This window comes from Puntigrus tetrazona, chromosome 1, assembly GCF_018831695.1.
Source record: "Puntigrus tetrazona isolate hp1 chromosome 1, ASM1883169v1, whole genome shotgun sequence".
Lineage (NCBI taxonomy): Eukaryota > Metazoa > Chordata > Actinopteri > Cypriniformes > Cyprinidae > Puntigrus > Puntigrus tetrazona.
The window spans coordinates 22,287,676-22,309,754 of NC_056699.1; the positions used below are offsets into that span (position 1 = coordinate 22,287,676).

The 22,079-nt window shown below is 35.7% G+C and overlaps 3 protein-coding genes across 5 annotated transcripts; 2 read left to right on the forward strand and 1 right to left on the reverse strand.

Annotated features, from left to right (window-relative positions):
- Positions 1–1,006: 1,006 nt before the first annotated feature.
- Positions 1,007–5,686, reverse strand: serhl (serine hydrolase like). Of its 2 annotated transcripts, XM_043244559.1 has the most exons (13): positions 5,553–5,686; positions 5,219–5,306; positions 4,925–5,068; positions 4,694–4,807; positions 4,314–4,355; positions 3,612–3,631; positions 3,292–3,366; positions 3,087–3,196; positions 2,544–2,623; positions 2,434–2,468; positions 2,066–2,142; positions 1,697–1,778; positions 1,007–1,612 (listed from the first exon to the last, which is right to left on the reverse strand). In XM_043244559.1, exons 2-13 carry the CDS (start codon positions 5,274–5,276, stop codon positions 1,487–1,489), a joined length of 963 nt encoding a protein of 320 aa, XP_043100494.1. In that variant the 5' UTR covers positions 5,277–5,306; positions 5,553–5,686; the 3' UTR covers positions 1,007–1,486. The 2 variants fall into 2 exon arrangements, with proteins under 2 accessions (XP_043100494.1, XP_043100503.1); XM_043244568.1 differs by lacking the exon at positions 5,553–5,686 and having other exon boundaries at positions 5,219–5,546.
- Positions 5,687–5,772: 86 nt separating this feature from the next.
- Positions 5,773–7,524, forward strand: trappc5 (trafficking protein particle complex subunit 5). The gene is made up of 3 exons (XM_043244583.1): positions 5,773–5,906; positions 6,168–6,495; positions 6,618–7,524. The coding sequence occupies exons 2-3, from the start codon at positions 6,226–6,228 to the stop codon at positions 6,912–6,914; spliced, it is 567 nt and encodes a 188-aa protein (XP_043100518.1). The 5' UTR covers positions 5,773–5,906; positions 6,168–6,225; the 3' UTR covers positions 6,915–7,524.
- An 832-nt stretch (positions 7,525–8,356) lies between these two features.
- Positions 8,357–21,711, forward strand: mcoln1a (mucolipin TRP cation channel 1a). 2 transcript variants are annotated; one of them, XM_043243342.1, is made up of 15 exons: positions 8,358–8,598; positions 12,958–13,199; positions 13,478–13,642; positions 13,917–14,073; positions 14,368–14,449; positions 14,534–14,630; positions 15,297–15,396; positions 15,477–15,583; positions 15,678–15,827; positions 15,917–16,018; positions 16,234–16,356; positions 16,960–17,076; positions 17,144–17,233; positions 17,374–17,504; positions 18,491–21,711. In XM_043243342.1, the coding sequence occupies exons 1-15, from the start codon at positions 8,556–8,558 to the stop codon at positions 18,525–18,527; spliced, it is 1,743 nt and encodes a 580-aa protein (XP_043099277.1). In that variant the 5' UTR covers positions 8,358–8,555; the 3' UTR covers positions 18,528–21,711. The 2 variants fall into 2 exon arrangements, with proteins under 2 accessions (XP_043099283.1, XP_043099277.1); XM_043243348.1 differs by lacking the exon at positions 17,144–17,233 and having other exon boundaries at positions 8,357–8,598.
- The last annotated feature ends 368 nt before the right edge of the window (positions 21,712–22,079 follow it).

Sequence of the window (22,079 nt, forward strand, 5' to 3'; positions counted from 1 at the left end):
TAAAAAATAAAAAGTCAATGGTAACCAAAACTATTTGCCTTACACCTGTTCCTTCTTTTTAGATCTTCAAAAAATATATTTTGTATGATTTATAAGCCTTATGAATTATGTGAACACTGAAAGTGTCCTCATAAATTACCTTCACGTTTTAATACCTATGTATACCCATGCAATTATATAAATTTGTGTCATCATAAAAATCAAACAAATTTGGGAGCAGCTACAGTACGTGAATACATTATACTAGCGTGAGGTGATTCCTTGACTAACTCAACTTTAAGCATATTTATAAACAAGCACACACAAACACAATCTCATCACAGCGGCTCCCATTACAAAGTTTTCTCCTATTACTAGGTCTTTAGAGTATCATGCTATTGATAGTCTCAAATGTCAGGCAAAACTGAGCAGCACTGACCTACATGTGAACTAAAGACAAATGCAAGATGTGCAGCTTTCAGCAAAGCCTGAAGACATATTCACAGCAATCAGCACATTCACAAACACAGCTAAAAAACAACAACAACCGTTTTTATTTAATAATATTAATACAGCAAGGATGCATTAAATTGGTCAAGAGTGACAGTAAAAAAAAAGCTTATAAAGATTTTAAATCAGGACTGTTCTTTTGTACTTTCTCTTCATCAAACAATTCTGAAAAATATGCAATATGTTTTCTGCATTAATAATGTTGTAATAATGGAGTAATAACACTGATAATTCAGCTTTGCCAAGAAAATACAGAAACCGTAATAATATTCAATATCACTGTTTTACTACCTTGATTACTATATATATATATATATATATATATATATATATATATATATATATATATATATATATATATATATATATATATAAAAGCACATTTCAAAAATAAATTCTTACTGACCATAAAAGTTGAACTGTACATTATTTTATAGTCTAAATATATTTTTGGGCCACTGTAGCTTTTGAAATGTATATTTACAGACCCACCCCCACAAAAAAAGTTCTACACAAATTTAATTTTACACTTTAATGTTTAGTTTTGCTTCATCAAAACAAAAGTAAAAATTAACACATGTTTTAGTTAATACTTAATAACACGTTTTTAAAAAACTTGTATGTGCATCACATATAGGCGGCTTCTTTTAAATCCGGTAATGCATAAAGTGATTCAGCACTAACCTCGGTCAGTGTTTGTCAGCAGCAGCATTTGTATTTTGCCAATATAACAGAAGCACCATACCTACTATGAGGTGTGAACGAGATTTCCATCAGCACGGACTTAATTTCTTCTTAAAAACGGAAGGCAAACGGACAGTGCAAAATTCTCAAATTGTTCTGAACGTTTTCAAATAAAACACCTATTTTAAACTGAAAAAAAGAGAAAGAAATAGGTTTGTGATGCTTAAAGCATTACAGTAAAAAGAAGCGGTCAACGGTATGAATATTATGACTCAGTATAGGCCTTTTCATTATTTAAATTAGCATGTGTGTGCTATAATTTGGAAGACTGGTTATTGTCAGGGCCGTGTGACTGAAGAAAATCAGTGATTACGGAGGCCACGGCCTCAGGTTTGTTCAGGTGAATATGATGATCCCCTTCTACATCAACAATGGTGGCCTGCAGAGGAGCAAGAAAATATTTCTATATAAATGCCACTCCAAACGGACATTATGCACTTGTGTGTTTGTGCTCACATCTCACATTTTGATCAGTCCAGCCTTTCCGAATCGTATCAATATATCCATCGGGCAGAATAAATATTTTGTACAGGCCGTCGTTTGCCCTGAAGAAAGAAACATCTTTAATACAGTCTAACAGTGTATGTAACCGATGTGTGGATAATGATATGGTGCGTTTTTAACTTTAGTCACACATAACATTCATAAAATGTACAAATTTTAGAAAATTGTTTGCTATGCTTATTGTCTACAGTGACATTCAGGCATTTTTTTAATTTGACATGACACCTCTAATTTTCAGCATTGTGCTTAAATGTGCACAGAACGTCTCCTGAACACTATGCAAACTGTAAAAACCTGTGTGTGTGTGTGTGTGTGTGTGTGAACTCACAGCACTATCATCACTGGGGCTTCAACTAGTGACAGCATGTGGAGGCACAGCTCCATACTATTACTCACAATGTTTTTCTGAAAAAAAAAAAAAAAAATCAAATATTACCAGTTGGCAGATTTAAATATGAATAAACGCACATGTATCGTGATGTGTATAACGTTGCGTATAATGTTTTTATACGCTCCATCCTGATCACAAAACACTTGTATAACCATTGTATAACATTTGTGAAACCATGACAGAAAAAAAGGAATAAAATGCTGTTTTTGGAAATATCTGAATATCTGTCAAATTAAATCTGAAATCTTGTTATTGTGAATAAACCGCATTGTAAAGGAAGGAATAAACAAACAGAAATGGCTCACCAGGTTAATTCTCATATCTCTGGTAAATACAAATCCTTTAAGAGAAAGGAAAAAAACATTGAGATAAATCTAGGTCCATAGAATGAGTGTAGAATTGCTGTATGTCTTACCTCCCTCGACTTCTCTGACCGCCCGCTCTAACAGAATCACTGCAGACTGATCGGAGAGAAAGGGGTTTGCAGTCTTCAACCTAAAGAGGATCATTAAGAGTAATATCTATAACTTTTTTCAACATACATAACAATAAGCTACACGTCTAAAGCATTAAATCAGCATGTTAAAAAGATTTCTGGAAGATGATGTAACACCGAAGAATATATAAAGTGGACAAATCATAAATCAAAACTTAAATGCCACAATGTTTTTATATTTCTCTATGTATATTTAACAGCAATATTCCAGGAAAAAAAATAGTAAATGAACTTAATTATGCAGTGAGATCCAGGCGGATGAAGTCTAAAACTTATTTAAAGACAAAAAAGTATAAACAACACAATTGCAATTTTACTGGAAGACTTTGTCAGCATGAGTTGCACCTGTCTAATTTCAGAAGTCAGACAGACCTTAAAACTGTGGGAAAGAATGGGGTTAAAACTGAACCGAATACAATTTTTTAATTAAATTAAACAAACAAAAACAAAGCTATTCTTCACCTTTCTTTGGCTTTCTCATACGTGTAGACCCTCTCTTTCCTATCCTCCGTCTTGTTGTCGTATTGAAGTTGATCATTTATCCCTTTCCTCATGTTCTCATACATGTCCGTCTAAGGAGGGACACATAAACCCGCATGTTGTTATCATTGCCGCATGCATGCTGAATAAGAAAGTCTATCTATATCATTTTTTTTTTTATTGTTACCACTTGTGTTGGGAGGAATCCATAAGTATCCAGGAGAACTATGGCATCAACCATCTCTGGGTACAAAGCAGTAAACTGTAAAACCAGAAAGAAACGGTTATAACACACACTTCATTTACACAACAGCAAAAAGTGAATCATTTTGCAAACTATTAAATCATTCAAAGACACTTTTGATTACGCAGCATCATTTTAGTACTATTATTATATTTACAAAAATATGAAAAGAAATTATATATATATATATATATATATATATATATATATATATATATATATATATATATATATATATATATATATGAATGATAGATGCTCACCATTCCTGCCACATTCCCACCTGTTAAAGAAACCCAAATAATTAACCCAGTTCAAAAACAGCTTCCACTCATTTGATCGTCATGAATATTCATTACTTACGTGTGAATGATTTTTTACACAGTGTTTATACAGTAACCATAATTATTTATTTACTATGCTTAATTACTTCTATTAATTATTGGGCATTCATTTTCTTTATAGATTTTTACATCTATGTTTTCCTATATCCTTACCCATAACTAAATGCTTTTAAACTGTTAAGTATTCAAAACACACACACACACACACACAAACACTTCCTACAGCAGAGTCTTAAATTCTACAGTCTTAAAATACATTTTAATTATTTTTTTAACAAACAGATCACCAACCAACTGGACATGAATAAAGGTGACATTTAGAGAAGTGGTGATGCTATATATAGTAGAGCGTTATGAAATCACGTTTGTGGCATTCATCCCAGTGTCCTTCTAATGCCCTCTTACTGATCTACTAACATATATTTATGTCACGGAAGTAAAGTACCAAAGGAACAACTAAAATAAATAAATAAGGTATTTACAGAGCACTACAGTAGCACAGCTTCACAATAACAGGATTCGTCATCCATTAACTTACAGTTTACATAGATCCTCCGACCTTTCACACGCAAAACTTCGACCTGTCAGTGAATGAAGACAGTAGTAACACAGCTGACTCACCCATACTATGTCCAATGATAGAGAATCGCTTCCACTGAAGAGCTGGGAACAAAAAATACAACTATAGACATACCGACGTTTTAAATTAATTCTGCCTTGTTTTCAATTTTAAGTAACACAGCATAACTATTAATGTTTAATTAATTAATTAATGTTCGATTTTAACTTGTTTTCATAGATTGCATGAATATAAGTAGGCCAATTTTTTCGTCTTTCCACAATAGCACTTATGCTTAGGCATAAAATGTAATTTTTTTTTTTTTTTTTTTTTTTACAAAATTAATTAAAGCTCCTTCTCAAGCACATTTATCTTGTTTCAATAATTCTGTAAATCTTGTATCGAGGTTGATTCATTAACGTGTGTAACAAATGCTTCAAACCTTCTACAACTCGTCGCACATCTGCCACGTACAAAGGGAAGGTGTAAAAGCATCCATCGGGCCTATGAGATGAGAAACCATGACCTGGAAAGTCAATGGCTACAAATCTGCAGTCTAGAAGAGATGTGGAGAAAAACGAAGAAAACAGCAACTAGTTCGTCTTCATTAGCACACAGGAAACGTTCATGAATTCATCTATATGGGTCTTTATAGTACTCTGAAACACTGTACCTTTAGGAAGCAGCGGGATCAGATTATTGAAAGTCCCGCTGTTGTCAGACCAACCGTGCAAGCACAGCACGGGACGACCATTAGAAGGACCCCAAACCTGACCTCTCATCTCTCCCCACGGGACGGTCATTCTGAACTCAGACGCTGTGGTGAAGGACAGAAAAGCCATGATTAAATTCATAACTAAGCATGTTCTAAAAAAATATGAAAATATATGAACAGCGCTCCCTTCACGTGTTTAACTGTTAATTTTGATGATGAATGACATTTTTCAGTAAAAAAGGTGTTGCCCACCTGCTCTCCTCATCGTGTTTGTGGCGAAGTGTCTGAGGCTCGTGAAGGCAGGCAGCATTCTCGCGCCTTGCGGTGCAGTTCAAACACCCTTACAAGATAAGTAAATATATTCGTATACCTTCCAAATACATATTCGTCAATATTCGGAAGGCAGCCTATCTTACGCCTTATTCATTTGACCATGACACGCGAACACAAAAGTTTGCTGACTTTACAGATGCAGAACAGACACGAAACGTTAAAAAGAACAACTCTGCATGTGAGTTTCTAAACAGTCCCGGAACATTATAAGTACATAGGTCGATATAAAATACATGTCGATACGTTAACTTACGTCAGGGTGTCTATAAATATAGCTCCTTCAAGTTCACAATTTACACACACATCGCCCACCGTGAGCAATGAACAGCCTATCTATAACTTTTCAATTATTTCAAAATAAAAGTCTGTGTCGCTGAATGTTAATTTCCCGAAACAATTAATCTGGAAATAAATAAAACAAAAACGCATATTCAAACTTTAAATTGGATACGCTACAAAACTACGCTCCACTACAAACACTGAGCTTCATCTACCATTACTATTGCCCATCCTACTTTTATATTGAAAATATCCGGTCACAAGAGAACAGTAAGTGTTTGCGCTAATCTTGACTTCACGCATCCGGAACAGAAACCCAAAACACCAGGTAAACGCTAATACACAGTGAAATGTGGTTTTATTGTAATACCTGCTTTATAATATCTTAGTTTACGTACAAGGTGGTTCGTTTAGCGAACTCTAGCGTCTCTATATAATCAGGAAACGCGATAATGTTACCAGAGAGAGCTACATGATAAGGCAACAGTGAATGCCAAATCAATGAATTATGAGTATAACTGACACATTCGGTATTTATCTGCAAATTATAAGACGCTGGTTCATAACACAAAAACTGTTTATATTGCAGGACACGGGCATTTTGATTCTTTAAAATCAGATTGTGATTCGGTTTCGGTGTGGACGCAATGGAGGTCCGCTTCACGCGAGGCAAGTCCGCGATCCTCGAGCGCTCGCTCACGCGCCCGAAAACGGAGGTGAGCGTGAGTGCGTTCGCGCTGCTCTTCTCGGAGATGGTGCAGTACTGCCAGAGCCGCGTGTACTCGGTGTCTGAGCTCCAGGCCCGGCTGGCGGACATGGGTCAAGGGGTTGGCGCCAGCCTCCTGGATGTCCTCGTGATGAGGGAGAAAAACGGGAAAAGGGAGACCAAAGTTCTGAACATACTTCTGTTCATTAAGGTATTGCTGTTTGTTTGTTTGTTTTGCATGGTTGCATGTCAGCATGTTTTCCTTTTTGGGTGAACTTCTCCTTTAAAGGTCACATAGCCTATAGTGGTAACTCTTTATTTCTGTGTTTCTAGGTAAATGTATGGAAAGCATTATTCGGCAAGGAAGCAGACAAGCTGGAGCAGGCCAACGATGATGACAAAACATACTACATCATCGAAAAGGAGCCTTTGATCAACGCCTACATTTCAGTACCTAAAGAAAATAGCACTTTAAACTGCGCAGCCTTCACTGGTGGCATCGTGGAGGCTATTTTAACCCACAGTGGCTTCCCAGCCAAAGTCACTGTCCACTGGCATAAGGGAACCACACTGATGATCAAGTTTGATGAGGCGGTCATCGCTCGTGATAAAACTCTTGATGGCAGATAGTACATCAAGGCTCGAGTCTGGAGTCTCATCATTGTTTTTTTTTTTTTGTCCCACTCATTTTTATAGCTTTGCTAACAGATTCAGATCTCAATAACTTCAAGTCTGTCTCTAGTTGTTTTTCTTTTTTAAATCATGTTACGAAATATCGCTGAGGACAGGCCACATCAACACGGTCACTTGAGGTTTAGTTCAGTGCAAATTAATGTCTTTACCGATACACTAATGCAACGAGGGGTTATTTTCAGAAAGCTTAATTTTCAAGGGTTATTTTTTAGAGACATTAATAAAGTACAATAATGGATTTGGATTGGATTTCATTGGAAATTCATCGAGTGTCATTGTGCTGATATTAAAAAAAAAGTTAACATGTACCTTTTTAACTGTTATTCGCGCGAAGTTGTGCAGACGCTGTATATATGTCAAAACGAAAACTAGTGCTAGCAGAGATAAACACGCTCAAACTAGCACAGAATTATTTACAGGATGAATTATTATATTTGGATTTCTTGATTGTTGTATTATAAAGGATTGTTGTTCTGTGCGTTTCATTTGTTCATGATGTTGTTTCATTTGTCATCACACAATATAATAAAGTCTTTGTAAACCACAAGGAGGGATAAAGAAATATTGTCTTGTTAATATTTTCTGTTTAAATGCTGTACAGTACTTAAATAGTAATTGCTAATAGTTATATAACATAGTAATTTTAATAATATTTAATAATTAAGCTTTATTGCAGTAGGCCTACCAATAGCTAGTAAATGTTAGGGAACGTTTGTCAGAAACTTTAGCACTGGGAAAAACAAGTTACAAAATATAAAAAATATAAGATTAGTCATGTTCAGAGTTATAAAGCTACATTTGGTTGCATGTTCCTACTTCCATTTTCTCAACAAAAACTTTTTTTCCCCTAACAGTCACTCAATATGTGACTAATGTACCAGTCCTGTAAACGATTAATCATATCCAAAATAAAAGCTTTCGTTTACATGATATATGTGCGCGTACTCTGCATATATTTATTATGTATATATGAACGCGCATACAATATACATCTTGAAAATACTTACATGTCTATACAATTATATAGTTATATTTTATATATAAGTATATTTAACATATAAACAACATTTATCTTGTGCATTTATAAGTAACATAAAAATACATTCAGCATATATTAAAAAAAGTTAATATTTAAAGAATAATGAAATGTCATTTTTAAAATAGCGAAAATGAAATATATTGGGGTACGTTATCTGATTTAATTCAAAGTAGAGTTGAGAATGCAAAAAAAAAACAACAAACAAAAACAACCTTCCTTTTCCCGTATCACATATCACTCCATGTGAATAATACACACCGAGCTCTGTTTACGGTGTCCACGCGTCATGAAAGTTTTACGGCACCTCAGCGGCCTCGGAGCGCGTCACATGATGCTCACCTGTCACGTGACCTCGGCGGAAGTCGCCTCTGCTGCTCGCGAGCGGACGCTTGTAAACATGCGGTAACCGGAGAGGATCCCTTCAGTGAACCGCAGTGGGCCAAAACAAGCCTGTTGAACAGACTCGGGTACCGCTGCGCTGGGAATTAAACCGGGATTTTAATGCCGACAGCCTCTGCGCGTGATTTTAAACCGCTGACATGGCCGAGGTGGACGCGAATAAAGTCGACCGTATCTCCTCCGGTGAGTGATTATGAGACGGTTATAGATGATGGTTATAGTGTTTATTATGGAGCCCTTCAGCTTGTTAGACCGCAAAGGGGGGAATATAGTCTTCTTTCTTTGTGTAATGGATTACAAAATAGCGCGTTTGTGCTCTGTGTTGTGATCGTGCGATGTGTATGTTGTGCGCAAAATAGCTTAGGATGCACAACTATATCAAATGTCAAACAGAGTCTGATTAATTATTATTGGTCACGAGCACAAGATCAGATTGGGTTATTACTCTAGCAATATTTCATTGATCTGGAAGTAAATAAATAAATAGCTGTTTTTGTATGTACGTTGCAAGTGCTATTGGGATGATTCACTTAATGATCTTAAACAGTCTTTCCTCTCCTGCATCCTCAGAAGAGCTCACAGAAATGTTTCAAGCATTGTTTCATGCCTTCATAATGTTCATATGTGCCCTACCTAAAATGCAAGGTAGTAGTGATCTGTGAGGGGTTTTAGTGAGTTCTTGCATCTTCCCTTTGGTCCCCTCCGTTCTAGTTGGTTATACCTTTCCTTAACCCTGTTAAAGAGTAGCCCTTTTTGACGCTTGTTGAAAGCTTTTGTGGTTTGGATGAATCAGTGTTACATCACGAGGATGGAGAGACTGCTGCGGTAGTGCATATATTGTGTTTGTGATTTATTTTCCGCTCGTCTTCGCATTTGTCTTCCTCATTCGTGTCCCATTAAACATGTCCTTTTTTTAACGATGCTTGTGGAGTCATAGAAGTTACTGGAAATTCTAACTATGTTTTCCATCTGTTTTCACTTTTATTTCACTTGGTTTATAATGACCATAAACTGTGGAGAATCTAAAACCGATCTGTTCCACTAGAGCGAGTTTGGACCTGTTGATTGGAGGTATATAGTTAATGTTAACACCACAATATTGCTGATCATTGTGTTTTTTGATGGGTCCTGTTGCGCATTTATATATAATCTCACCGTAATATTGGCCGGCAAGTGCAATTTTGTGACCTCAATGTAATTTAAGTATTGGGATGTTTTAAAGTAAACATTAAAAGGGGACGAAATCGGATATTTGCTTTCACATTTTTTTTCTTCTTAGTTCTTGGTCTTATTGTGAAAGAATGTTATTTCAGTAGTAAATTCCTATAACCTTTAGCACATTTTACGATTTTCAGATGTTTATTTGAAAAAGTTAATCAATAATGAAAAACCTATTTAGGATTTATTCTTTCAGTTTTACTTTGTTCCGTAATGGAACACTTATGGAACCCACTTATCAACATCCAATCATTAGATTAGAAAAACGTCTTGGATTATAATTTTTTTCTTATTATTATGATGTTTGGCTCAAAAGTGTCAAGTTATTGAAGTAAAATGGTTTGCATCTGCATACACCAATTCACATCGTCTACAAAATAGTAACTCGGTTGCATAAAGGTACGCTCACACAGACCGCATTTTTGCTTTTACAGCTTTTCAGTTGTTTATTCCGTAAAAAAAACATGCAGTAGATGGACATTTTTAGCTGTTGCGATTGCATCTTTTGCATTAATGGTAATAAAAGTTCAACTTTCAAACAAGACTTCTCTTTCTTTGTTTGCGTGTTTTCTATATAAATCTACATATTTGTTGTTCTTCATAGAAGAAAAAATATCCCGCAAATTTTCTAGCATTGCATCAATTTAAATACAAAACCAAAATTACATTTTTCATTTAGCAAACCCAAAAATGAAATATTGAAATGTATGAAAAATGTAATTTTGGTTTTGTATTTAAATTGATGCAATGCTAGAAAATTAGCGAGATATTTTTTCTTGTTTACTTCACCAAAAATGAAGTAAACAGTCATTTGGCAATAAGACCCATCTTCATATTTCAACCAAACACATTTACATGTTGCTATTGTAACATTATTTACACAGCAATAATCTTTTGGTCAGTAATTGCAGCCTTTTTATGGTTGCTGAAATTGAATTGAGTCCCACGTTTTTCTTAATATAGTTGTGTCGTAATGTAATCGCAGATATTATTTATTTTTTCCGTATGTTTGCGTGTGGAGTTCACGGAGTGGCTCAGGCGGAACGACAAACCCCGATGTCATCTGTGATAGGATTATTATAACACGCTGATAGTCAAACCCTTGACTTATTATGACAGCAAAAGCGTGTGAGGAACCAGTGTCACGCTGTGCCCCGAGAACATGCCTACCTGTAAAACTGGAAGGATGGGATTTTTGGATTGACTCTATCACTTGTAGCCACACTCCGGTGCTCACGAGCGGCTTCAGACGCCCACATCCACTGCAATTTTGCTGTGAAGATTCCTATCACTTCACTAGACTACAGCGAAAAGCTTCCTGTTATACCGTAACAAGCATGCGGCGCATTTGAGGAATTATGCTTTAAGGCAAGATTCCAGGAACTTGGCACACAGATTTGAAGATCAATGATGGTTTTGATTAGAGCCCAATGAGTTTCATAAATGCTCTGTCTCTCTCTATTTTTGCTTAATCATGCAGTCATCAGCAGGTCAGGTGTTCAAGAAAGTAAAGAAATCAGGGAAATCACGTCAGCTTGAGTATATACCGTATATATATATATATATATATATATATATATATATATATATATATATATCTAAAGAAACTTTCTGCTGTGCGGTACTGAACCGGCATGCAATTTCCCATATATCAGCCCACACACGGTATGATCATTAATCTCATTTATGACTGACTCACCTACTTTTGTCTTTTGTGTTTCACTTTGCGTTCAGCATAGATTAGACTCTGTCACTTTGGATTGTGATTTATGAGGCATGAAAAATTATGTTCCACTGTATTTCTTTTACATAGGCGTGTAGCTGTATATCTCAATAAAAGTGAAATTAATATGGCATGGTATCATTATCAAATCATCTATTATTTTATTAATTAAATATAGAATTATAAATATATAATTTAATTAACAATAATAATAATAATAATAATAATAATAAAAAAAAACTGTAAAAATAGCTTATGTAAAAAATATGCTGTTATCAAATGTCCCTTAAATTGTTTTTTTTTTTTTTTTATTATGATACATTTTATTATTATTATTTATATTATATAATCACATTTATGTGTAATCACATATTTGTATTTTTGCCTTTTTATTTGAATTGTAAATAATAAACAATTTTTGTCAGAAAAATCACTTTTTTATCAGATTGTGCAGCAACAACTACAGTGTATGATTTTTTTTATTATTTACTCGGTGATATGCCTTGTATAATCTTGGCATGTCTTTGTCTGTAGTCATGTAATTGGGTTAAATGGTCATTGCGGTAGAGCTACTGTATAATAAAAACACAGGACTGGATGAATCACTTACTGTTTTGGTTTGCACAAAAAAAGGGTCTTTACGGAATTGCACAAGTTTCAAAAAGTCATGTTTCCTGCAGTTTCAGTCATTTTTAAAAACAATTTTAGGAAGTGTTTGTTTAGTGATTTGTGGAGAAAGAAAGAAAGAAAGAACCAAAGCATGCTTTTGACTGTTTCACAGATCAGCTGTTTAGGAAGTGCATAGGCAGGGTTGATGTTTTTGACACTTTTTGAATGTGAGAAATGAAGACAAGCTGTTCAACTCAGAGCTTTGAGGGCACACTAAGAGACTGAAATAAAACCCAGCATTCATTCACTAGCCAGTCATGCTAATTAAACACGCGTCCTTGACCAAGTAACCAGCCTCAATCCTCTTTCACATGACTTGCATATGGAGCAAGCATCATGTGTGGCATGTCAACAGATGAAGCCTTGACCATTTTTTTTGACTTTGCCCAGTCTCATGATCTTATATCATTTTAAGGAAGAGAATGCTCATCAGATCTCAAGTGTCAGGTTGTTCACGCATTGGCGATCTATGTCTTGCTAAAGTAGACTGAAGTTCACGTCCTCTTTCACTCTTTCTGGTGACCATTAGTGTGATTTAAATTGAATTAGCTGTTTCTGTTTTAATTTGACTGTATGTATTATGTAGGGTACACTGTCTACACTACTCTTCAAAGTTTTGAGGTGTTTTTTTTTTAAAGCCTCACCAATGCTGCATTTTATTTTATTTTATATATTGTAATTTATTTCTGTGTTGTCAGCAACATTACCCCAGTCTACTTCACATGATCTTTCAGAAATCATTATAATATTCTGATTTGATGCATTGGAAACATTTATTATCCCAGTTGAAAACAGTTGCTTATGCAAACTGTAATGCATGTTTTTCAGGATTCATTTTTGATCCGTTTAATGCAAAGTTAATATCATTCAAAACAACACTGAACTTACGGGTATTAGAGTGACTGCTATCTGTGTCTCTCTTTCTCTTTCAGAAGAGGATAGGCTACTGTTTCCGGTGATAGGCTATGGTTCGAGTGACTGCAGGGTTGAATATAACAACCCCAGGCCGTCTCCGGTAACAGGTGGCTGGATATGTGCTGACCAAGAAGAGGAAGCATTGCGCAGGAAGTTAAAGTATTTCTTTATGAGTCCCTGCGAAAAGTACCAAGCCAAAGGCCGAAAACCTTTCAAACTGGTGTTGCAAATACTGAAGATTATTATAGTAACTGTACAGGTATTTAAATAACTCTCTCTTCTTCAAATTTCTTTTTTCTTTTTTTAAGCTCACATATTCATCCCACAGCTTACTAAAGACAGCTCAAAGTGTCAGTTTTACCAAATTATTATATGTGTGTGTGTGTGTGTTTGAGATATATAAATAGAGATACAGTATATATACACACACACACACACACACACACACACACACACACACAGTCAGTTTTTGGTCTTATTTGTCACTAATCACCTGTTACTAAAAATGATTCCCCTCTCTTTTTGTGCTGTTTCTAGCTGGTACTTTTTGGCCTAAGCAACGAGATGGCGGTGACGTTTAAAGAGGAAAACACAGCTTCTTTTAAACACCTCTTTCTCAAAGACTACGATGATTCAAATGATGTGCTTGCAGTTTACACACAGAGTGATGTTTACGACCACATGTTTTACACAATAGAACAGGTAATGGATCCGTTTACTAATTCATGTTTTGAGACACACATTTGCAGAGCAGTCATAACACAGTATGGCTTTTGTTCAGCCTCTGTCTTCTGACAGGATCTTGTTTGTTTGGCTGTATAACACACACACACACACACACACACACACACACACACACACACACACACTTTTATCTATCTATCTACATCATCTACTATTCTGTCTTTTGGTTATGTGCTGTCATGTTTATTTTTAAGGCTTTATTGAATGCCCTTTCTGTTCACTGGTCTTTCAGTACCTGGCCTTGCCGGAGACGACAGTGGGCCGTTATGCGTATGTGTATGATGTCGGTGTGAATGGAAGTGCGCTCTCTCTGTGTCAGCAGTATTATAAAAAAGGCAGGATCGACCCAGCTAACGACACCTTCAACATCGATCCGCATGTGGTCACAGGTGAGGGTTTTTTTTTTTATCCCAAGTTTATTCCTGATTTTTAGTCATTGTTTTAACCTTGACAGGCGTTAGGATAAAAGCAAAGACTTTTTTTCAGCACTTGTTGATTTGTCGATAAACTCAATGAAACTAAAAGATCCTGTCACTTCTTCTTTTGCACTTTATTACTTGCAGTTCCTTGTTACTGAGTGTACTACAGGAATCACTTTCAAAAACAAATCTTAAAAAAACCTGAGAGTTTCCTGAGAGCCCTGTCAGTGAGCTGGTGTTGATTTTCTCTCTTCCTCTCTGTAGACTGTGTTGGAGTGAACCCTTTGTCCACTCCCATAGCAGGTCTGGGCCATGATTACAGGAACTTCACCCTCAAGTTTCACAAGTAAGTGTTTTTTGTTTTTAATCCAAGTTTCCCAGATTCAGTGATCACTGAAAACTCTAATGTGAACACACTCCTCTCTCTCAGGCTCATTAATGTCACTATACAGTTCCAGCTGAAAGCCATAAATCTTCAGACCATCATCCACAATGAAATTCCTGACTGTTACACGTTCTTCATCACGGTGAGTTTCCGCAAAATGCTGGTTTCATTTAAAAAAAAAAAAAAAAAAAGGAACTTGTTTTTTGTTTGTAAGAAAACTTTCAGTTCATCAGGTCAGTTTACAAAATATGATACGAACAAAAATAAAAGTGCATGTAAGAATATATAAATGATAAAATATAAATGATTTAAAGAGGATGTCATTTACAAATAAAAATATGCAATTGTTGGGGCATAACTAGTAATGGAAATTTCTATATTTAAAAATGTTAGCTTTGTATTTATTAGTGCTGTCAAACAATCAATCGTGATTAATCGCATCCAAAATAAAGGTTTTCGTTTACATATGTGTACTGTGTTTATTATGTGTATATATAAATACACAAAAACGTACAGTATAGATTTTGAAAATATTTACATTTATACATTTTTATTAGTATATTTTATATATAAATAAATTTAATATATAAACATTTTTTAAAACAAAATAAATATATATATATATATATATATATATATATATATATATATACATATACACACACACACACATGCATGTGTTTGTATTACACATGCTCATATATATTACGTGAACATAACATTTTTGTGCCTAACTATTAACTTTTAACAGTTATGCACTCAGAATAATTAGACACACTGTATATAATTGGCCCTGTTTTATGTTCAGATTCTGCTGGATAACAAAGCTCACAGCGGTAAAGTTAAGATCAGTCTTGATAACCAGGCCTCCATTAAGGAATGTAGAGACCCCAGTGTGTCTGGACACGGTAAGACTCAACTACCCCTCATATCATGTCATGGGCAGCGTTAACATACGCTTGTGCTCACGCTGTGTCTCTGTTTCCAGCTGATAGTTATGCTCGAGTGTGGTTTGATGTGGCCGTTATAGTGGTTTGTATTCTCTCTCTGGTCCTCTGCGGTCGCTCGATCATCCGAGGAATCATTCTTCAAAACGTAAGACGTTGTATCACTCAACTCCACATTAATGTGACGTTGATTCCTAGCGAATCCGGCGCTGACATGCCCTCGTTCTTTTTCTCTTTTTCAGGAGTTTGTGAAGTACTTTAAGAGCTCTCTGAAGCGTGATGTCTGTTGGGGAGACAGAATGGAGTTTATCAACGGATGGTATATTCTGCTCATCATTAGCGACTTGCTCACTATCACAGGCTCCATTATCAAGATCGGCATTGAGCTGAAGGTCTGAGTTTGAAAGCGTTTATGTGTATGGAGGCGTTGCGTTGGGTCGTGATATTTCACGATATTTTCATATTTTGTTTTAACCCTCAGAACCTCTCATCCTACGATGAGTGCGGGATCCTCCTGGGCACCTCCACGTTATTGGTTTGGGTCGGAGTTATTCGCTACCTCACCTTTTTTCAGAAGTACAACGTGAGAAACAAACACACCCACACATCGGTGCTCATGCTGTTACGCTAGCCATGTTTTATACTATTTAGTAAATTATGCAAATAGCAACTATAGTCTTTTGTGCTTTTTTTTTGTGCCATTCACTCTATTAAAGTCAGCACCTCTCTAGTGGAAATTTGCTTGTGAAACAGCTAATCTGACTTTATGTACTATATGGTGTTTTTTTTTTTCCTCAGATTCTCATTGTGACTTTACGAGCTGCTTTTCCTAATGTGATCCGTTTCTGTTGCTGTGTGGCGGTGATCTACCTCGGTTATTGCTTCTGCGGGTGGATTGTGCTCGGACCCTACCATGTTAAGGTACAATATATAAATTAATTACAATTCAAATAATTCATTGTGGTACTACATGGAATGTTTGATTTGGTTCTAAGTAAAAAAAAAAAAAAAAAAAAAAAAAATTCCAGGTGGTATTTAGAACTCTTATTCTCAAATTGAATGTTTTGGCAATGTTTTGCTTTTTTTGTTTAGTTTTTTTTTTTTCACAAAAGGAATTTTCATTTCATGCATGCTTCATTATAATCAGAAGGATGTATTAAAAACTATTTATACTGTCTTTCAAACATTAAGTAATTTATTTATTTTTTGGACGAAATTAACTTTTTAACTAGTATCATTTCCGCTAAAAAAAAAAAACATTACGCATTGTTGATTGTTGATAATATTTATTGAACAGCAAACCAGCATATTAAAATGATTTCAGAAGGATTAATTGTGACACTAATGATGAGTAACATTTTAAAACCTATTTAAATAGGTCTTTTTACAATTTTTACAATATTACTATTTTACTGTATTATTTACTAAATAAATACAGCTTTAGTGTGTGTGTATATGTATATAAATAATCAAATGCAAGTGTCTTCTCTCTCATTATATACGTGTGTGTGTTTGTGTCCTCAGTTCCGCTCTCTCTCGCTGGTGTCTGAGTGTCTTTTCTCTCTGATCAATGGAGATGACATGTTTGTGACCTTCAGTGGCATGCAAGAGAGCAGCATGCTCGTCTGGGTCTTCAGTCAGGTGCGTTTCACCTTTACGTCCTCACACGCAGGATTCGGTGCAGTGAATAAACTCTGTTTCTCTGCAGGTTTACCTCTACACGTTCATCTCTCTGTTCATTTACATGGTGCTCTCTCTCTTTATCGCTCTTATCACTGGCGCTTATGAGACCATCAAGGTAAGACTGAAAGTCGAGGCAGATGCAGAGATAGAAATGCAAAACATGTTTTTGTTCCTGATATCCTCGCACACACACACACACGCTCGTATACAAACATGCATGTCTTTGTAACATGATATCCTTTCATTTCCATTCAGCATCAAACTCAGGAGCCTGTCCATATCACTGATCTGCATGCGTTCATCGCGGAGTGCACTGACACACCCAGCTCTGGAAAGTTCCGTGGCATCGAGACCTCGCCGTGCTCTTTCTTCTGCTGCTGTGACAGGTGTGTTAGCTCAGAGACATAATGCCTCTTAAAGGAAAAGTTCACCCGAAACTGGAAATCCTGTCACGATGAACTCACCCTTGAGTAGTTCCAAACCTGTATGATTTTTTTTCTTTGTTTTGTTGAACACAAAGAAAGATATTTTTTTGGGTCACCACTGACTTCCATAGTAGGAAAGTAAGTACTGTGGAAGTCAATGTTGACCCAAAACGACCTGGTTAAAAACTTTCTCCAAAATATCTTTCTTTGTGTTCGGCAGGACAAAGAAATTCGTGCAGGTTTGGAATTGGTTGAGGGTGAGTGAATAGGAATTTTGAGTTTTGGGTGAACTGTTCCTTTTAGTATCAACAATCACAAACTTAACTGCCACTAATGAACACAAATGCATTGCTGTTACATTCTGAATAATTAGAATGAACTCAAATAATAGCTGCACACAAAAATGCATCGATGATTAAGAGAGATACCATTTCTTAAAGGTAAAGTATATCATTTTACCACTTGTTACCAAATAGATTTTTCTTAAAAAAATAAAACGTATACCTGCCTTTAAATGTCAGGAGGCATTGTCCACAGCAGAAGCAGGCAAAGCAACAAATTAATTAACATATCCTAGCTTTTTATAGAAAAATGAATTACACAGAAATATCAAGTAACACATTAAATTAAGCTGGAACCTTTGAAGCTGAAAAACTGAAATGGTATTATCTTTAAAACTGTAATCTTAAGTTTAAAAAAAATCAAACACCCAGATTGCAATATCCGCTTAACAGCTATTGCACAGAATAAAGTCCTCACCCTACATATTCTTTTGTCAATCAGTAACAATATGGAAAAAAACTTCTGTGTCATTGTGACTTTAAGCAGTGATAGAAAATATTTTAACACAAAATGCATTTTAGCATACATTTTTTTGTGCTGTCAGAATGTTTAATTGCATCCAAAATAAATGTTTTTGTTGACGTAATACGTAATCGTGCCTGCAGAACCACCACATATGAGGACGTCCTCCTGGTCAACTAGTAAAGTCACGGGACTTGATGCCTGAAGACTAAACTCTCTGTTGGTCACACTGTAGTACTGCAACAGGAAGGAAGCCGGTGGCGTGATGAGAGGAAACCTCCAGACAAAATACCCAAGAAGCCACGGTCGCTTCACCTCAGACCTTATGTGAATAAGAGCACACATGATTTTTTTTTTTTTTTACAAAAGAATCGGTCCGGTCTGGGATAACTGAAGTTTTACCTCAACCTGTTCATAGTTTAACTTGATTGTGGAGGTTGCTACCGCCTCTTAATCTTTACTGATAAAAACACTGGAAGGATATTAGAGCGAGAAGAAACTGCACACGTGCAGGCGGTATGTACAGTAATCATTCCCACATGTTTGTTCGGTGCACGTGCTGTGGTGTGCAAGTGGGTCATCAGTCGCCAATACTGAGACACGCAGCGGTCAGTGATTCATATCTGTTTGTTCTGTTGGATAGTTTTTATGTCTTTGAGTAACGTCTGGTCGTGTTTAATGTCTGGAGGAGACTGAATTGGTAGGCCTAAGCATTCTGCTGCAGCAAAAGATGAGGAGACCATGTGACTAAACATCTTTAAAAAAACTGGCTCTTATTCAGCATTTAGAGCGGAAACAGCACTCCCTGGTGTCATAATATCTCCATTTACCCATAACAACAGTACATTCACACCCAGAATGCCTCAGAAACTTAGCCTTAACACTTTCCTGGTGTGTGAGCTGGCTGTCATTTGGAGTGTGATACCTCACTGTTGATGACTTTTTTTTTTTTTAAAGAGCTTTGACCATAGTTTTATTCCACACTGAATCGATTTGTTTTTATAAAAACTGAATCAAATGCATAAATCTTATTTTCTAAATGATATTAGACCGCCTTAACCTTGATGCTTTAGCATTTTATAGACTCTGACGGCCACCCTTCATCGGCATTGTTTTAAATCCGAGGCCTTCAAGAACGCTGTTATAAGATTACCGCCGAGGTCACGGTGTTCTGTTACCATGGCGACATATTAGAACAATAGAACTCATCAAAAATGCCTGACATGCATAACTCACACTTCAGAGGACAAGCCTAATTTTATCTTCTCCATTATACTTGACCGATAAGTGAAGGAAGAATAAATATTTGAAAACTGGGGCCTGTGCAAGCCATTAACTCGGTACAGAATAAGTGGGACCAGGCATGTTGTTATGATGTCAGCGGATGGTGATGATTTTCCTATTAATATTTCTATGTTATTTTAATGTGGAATTCTATCATGTTGTAATGTGTTTTATTTATATTGTTCTGTTTCAAGTGAACTTTAAGCGCACAATCTGCAAACAAACCACACTTTCTATTACTAACATGTGAAGCTACACAGCGATGTTGTTGAGAAAAGTCGCATTACATCACGTGTTGTCAGATGTATACCTGAAATATTTCATTTTAGCCTGATGAATTGTCTTTTTAATGTTTTGTAATGGAAAACTTGTCCAAATGCCTTGCTGACATTGGTAGCACAAATAGTATGTTGATAAAATGATGTAGAATAATCTACTGACCTTTCAGTAGCTAAGGATTTTTCATTTCTTGAATTTTTTTTTTTTTTTGTGTTATTTATTTTTCCCCCTTTTTATTTGTTTTAAACACTTGTAGACGTGTCATTGCACATTCTGTCCAAACTTGACTGGGTCATATTTTTTTATGTTCACATATATTTGTCCAATACAAAGATTTTCTAAAATCTTTATAATGTAGACACTTTCCCTGAGTAAATTAGAAAGCACTGCATTGACCACCAATCATGTACATATTTTCTCACTATACCGTATGACCACTAGGTGGTACAAATAGAGCATTTTACCACAAATCTGAGCACTTTTTGGAATTAGTAGTGTCTGTGGCACCTAAGTTGCACTTGTAAAATATAAAAGTTGCCTATTTAGCCGATATTTGTGTATGTGTGAGAGAGAGGTTCGTAGGCATGTTTGAATAGCTGGTCTAAACCGGTGCGCTAACCATTGCGCTAGCCAGTGCACATTGTTTGGGCTGGCTATCTGAAACCACAGAAAGAGATTACACACGCTGTTCAAACAGAGCAGACCTCTTCAGATGCTGATCTCAGACCTGCAGCTATTCTAGAAAGGCCTGCTTTCCTATTCTCAAAGTCTGAATATGAGCCACACCCAGCCATTCAAACAGGAAGAGATTTCATTTAACCACCTCAAAAAGCTCATTGTGGTCCTACACAGACAGGTTTTACAGCACTGTAACGGGATGATCGTTTTTTCTGAGGCTTAATTTTGATTGATTTCTTAATTTATCTTTTCCAGAACTACTACTTTTTATGTCTAATGTACTTAGATGTTCACAATATTTCTGTTTTAAATTAAAGGGTTTACTCCACCGCTAAATGAACAATTTGTCACTAGTCACTTACCACAGCGTCGTTCCAAATCCTTAAAAGCTTTGTTCCTCCTCGGAACACAATTTAGGATATTTTTGATGAAAACCTGGAGTCTGGTGAATATAGCATTGATTTCCAGGTGATGAACACCGTCAAGGTCTAGAAAAGTATGAAAAACAGTCAGAATACTCCTTCTGCCATTAACCGTATTGTTATGTAGTGACGGGAACACTTTTTGAAGGCGAATAAAATAAAAATAACAACAATTTGTCTCCTCTGTGTCTCTTTTGATCCACTGATGGAAGAAAGACTCTTCTTGTGATGTCTTTCATACTTAGTGGACCTTGACAGTGTTCATTACTTGGCAGTCACAAACCTCTCAGTTTTCATCCAAAATACTGTGACGAACAAAGCTTTTCGAGTTTGGAACGACATGTTTCAACATTTTTTTCACAATAAGTTTTGGGGTGGAGCAACCCTTTAACCGTATCAGGGTGAGGGTAGCAAATGCCAGACTTTTGCACCTTAAAATGAAAGAGGATAATTAATAATAGTGCTCTATGATTGGCTCGACCCATAGATTCAAATTTGCTGATTAAAGACAAAGCTGATCTCAAATAGTAGACAAAAGGAGCAATGTAGTACAGAACAGAATCACTTTACTTGTGATGGGGTAGAGACTGGGCTAACATTTCTTTTACAAGGTTTTCTATGTTCTTCTGTATGTAAACAAAAACCCAAGTGTTGCTTGTCCATCAATGACCCTTTCTTTAATAGAATGATGTTTGCTGTCATACCGTTTTATTCTGTATGATTTTTATCAGCTTTTAATTCACAAATGCACTGTTTTAGCTTTATCTTTTACAGGCAAGTCAGTCCCTAATCTCTTTCTCTTCTGCCGCTGAAGAAAATAAAATTTAAAAAGAGGGTAAAATTACTTTAAATAGGACACTTTTTTTTCATTTCAAAATTAGCAGTCACACTTGCGAAAACAAACTTTTGTCTGATTGCTGATAATTAACCCTTAAATTGGTTCAGTGTGATTTTGTCATCTTGATGGCAAGAAACAAAAATAGTCCCAGATGTTTTGAAAAAAATATAAATACATTAACATTGTTTATAATACATTATTATTATTAAATTTTATATTTATAATCCAATA

Bases quoted from the DNA above. Each gene is read 5' to 3' on its own strand.
- mcoln1a (XM_043243342.1), top strand. From the start codon at position 8,556: ATGGCCGAGGTGGACGCGAATAAAGTCGACCGTATCTCCTCCG. The intron at 13,200-13,477 runs GTATTTAAATAA...TGCTGTTTCTAG, and splicing joins TTATTATAGTAACTGTACAG to CTGGTACTTTTTGGCCTAAG. The intron at 15,828-15,916 runs GTCTGAGTTTGA...TTTAACCCTCAG, and splicing joins AGATCGGCATTGAGCTGAAG to AACCTCTCATCCTACGATGA.
- trappc5 (XM_043244583.1), top strand. From the start codon at position 6,226: ATGGAGGTCCGCTTCACGCGAGGCAAGTCCGCGATCCTCGAGCGCTCG. The intron at 6,496-6,617 runs GTATTGCTGTTT...CTGTGTTTCTAG, and splicing joins ACATACTTCTGTTCATTAAG to GTAAATGTATGGAAAGCATT.
- serhl (XM_043244559.1), bottom strand. From the start codon at position 5,276: ATGCTGCCTGCCTTCACGAGCCTCAGACACTTCGCCACAAACACGATG. The intron at 2,143-2,433 runs GTGAGCCATTTC...TTTTTTTTTCAG, and splicing joins GAGATATGAGAATTAACCTG to AAAAACATTGTGAGTAATAG. The intron at 1,779-2,065 runs GTGAGTTCACAC...TTCTTTCTTCAG, and splicing joins GCCCCAGTGATGATAGTGCT to GGCAAACGACGGCCTGTACA.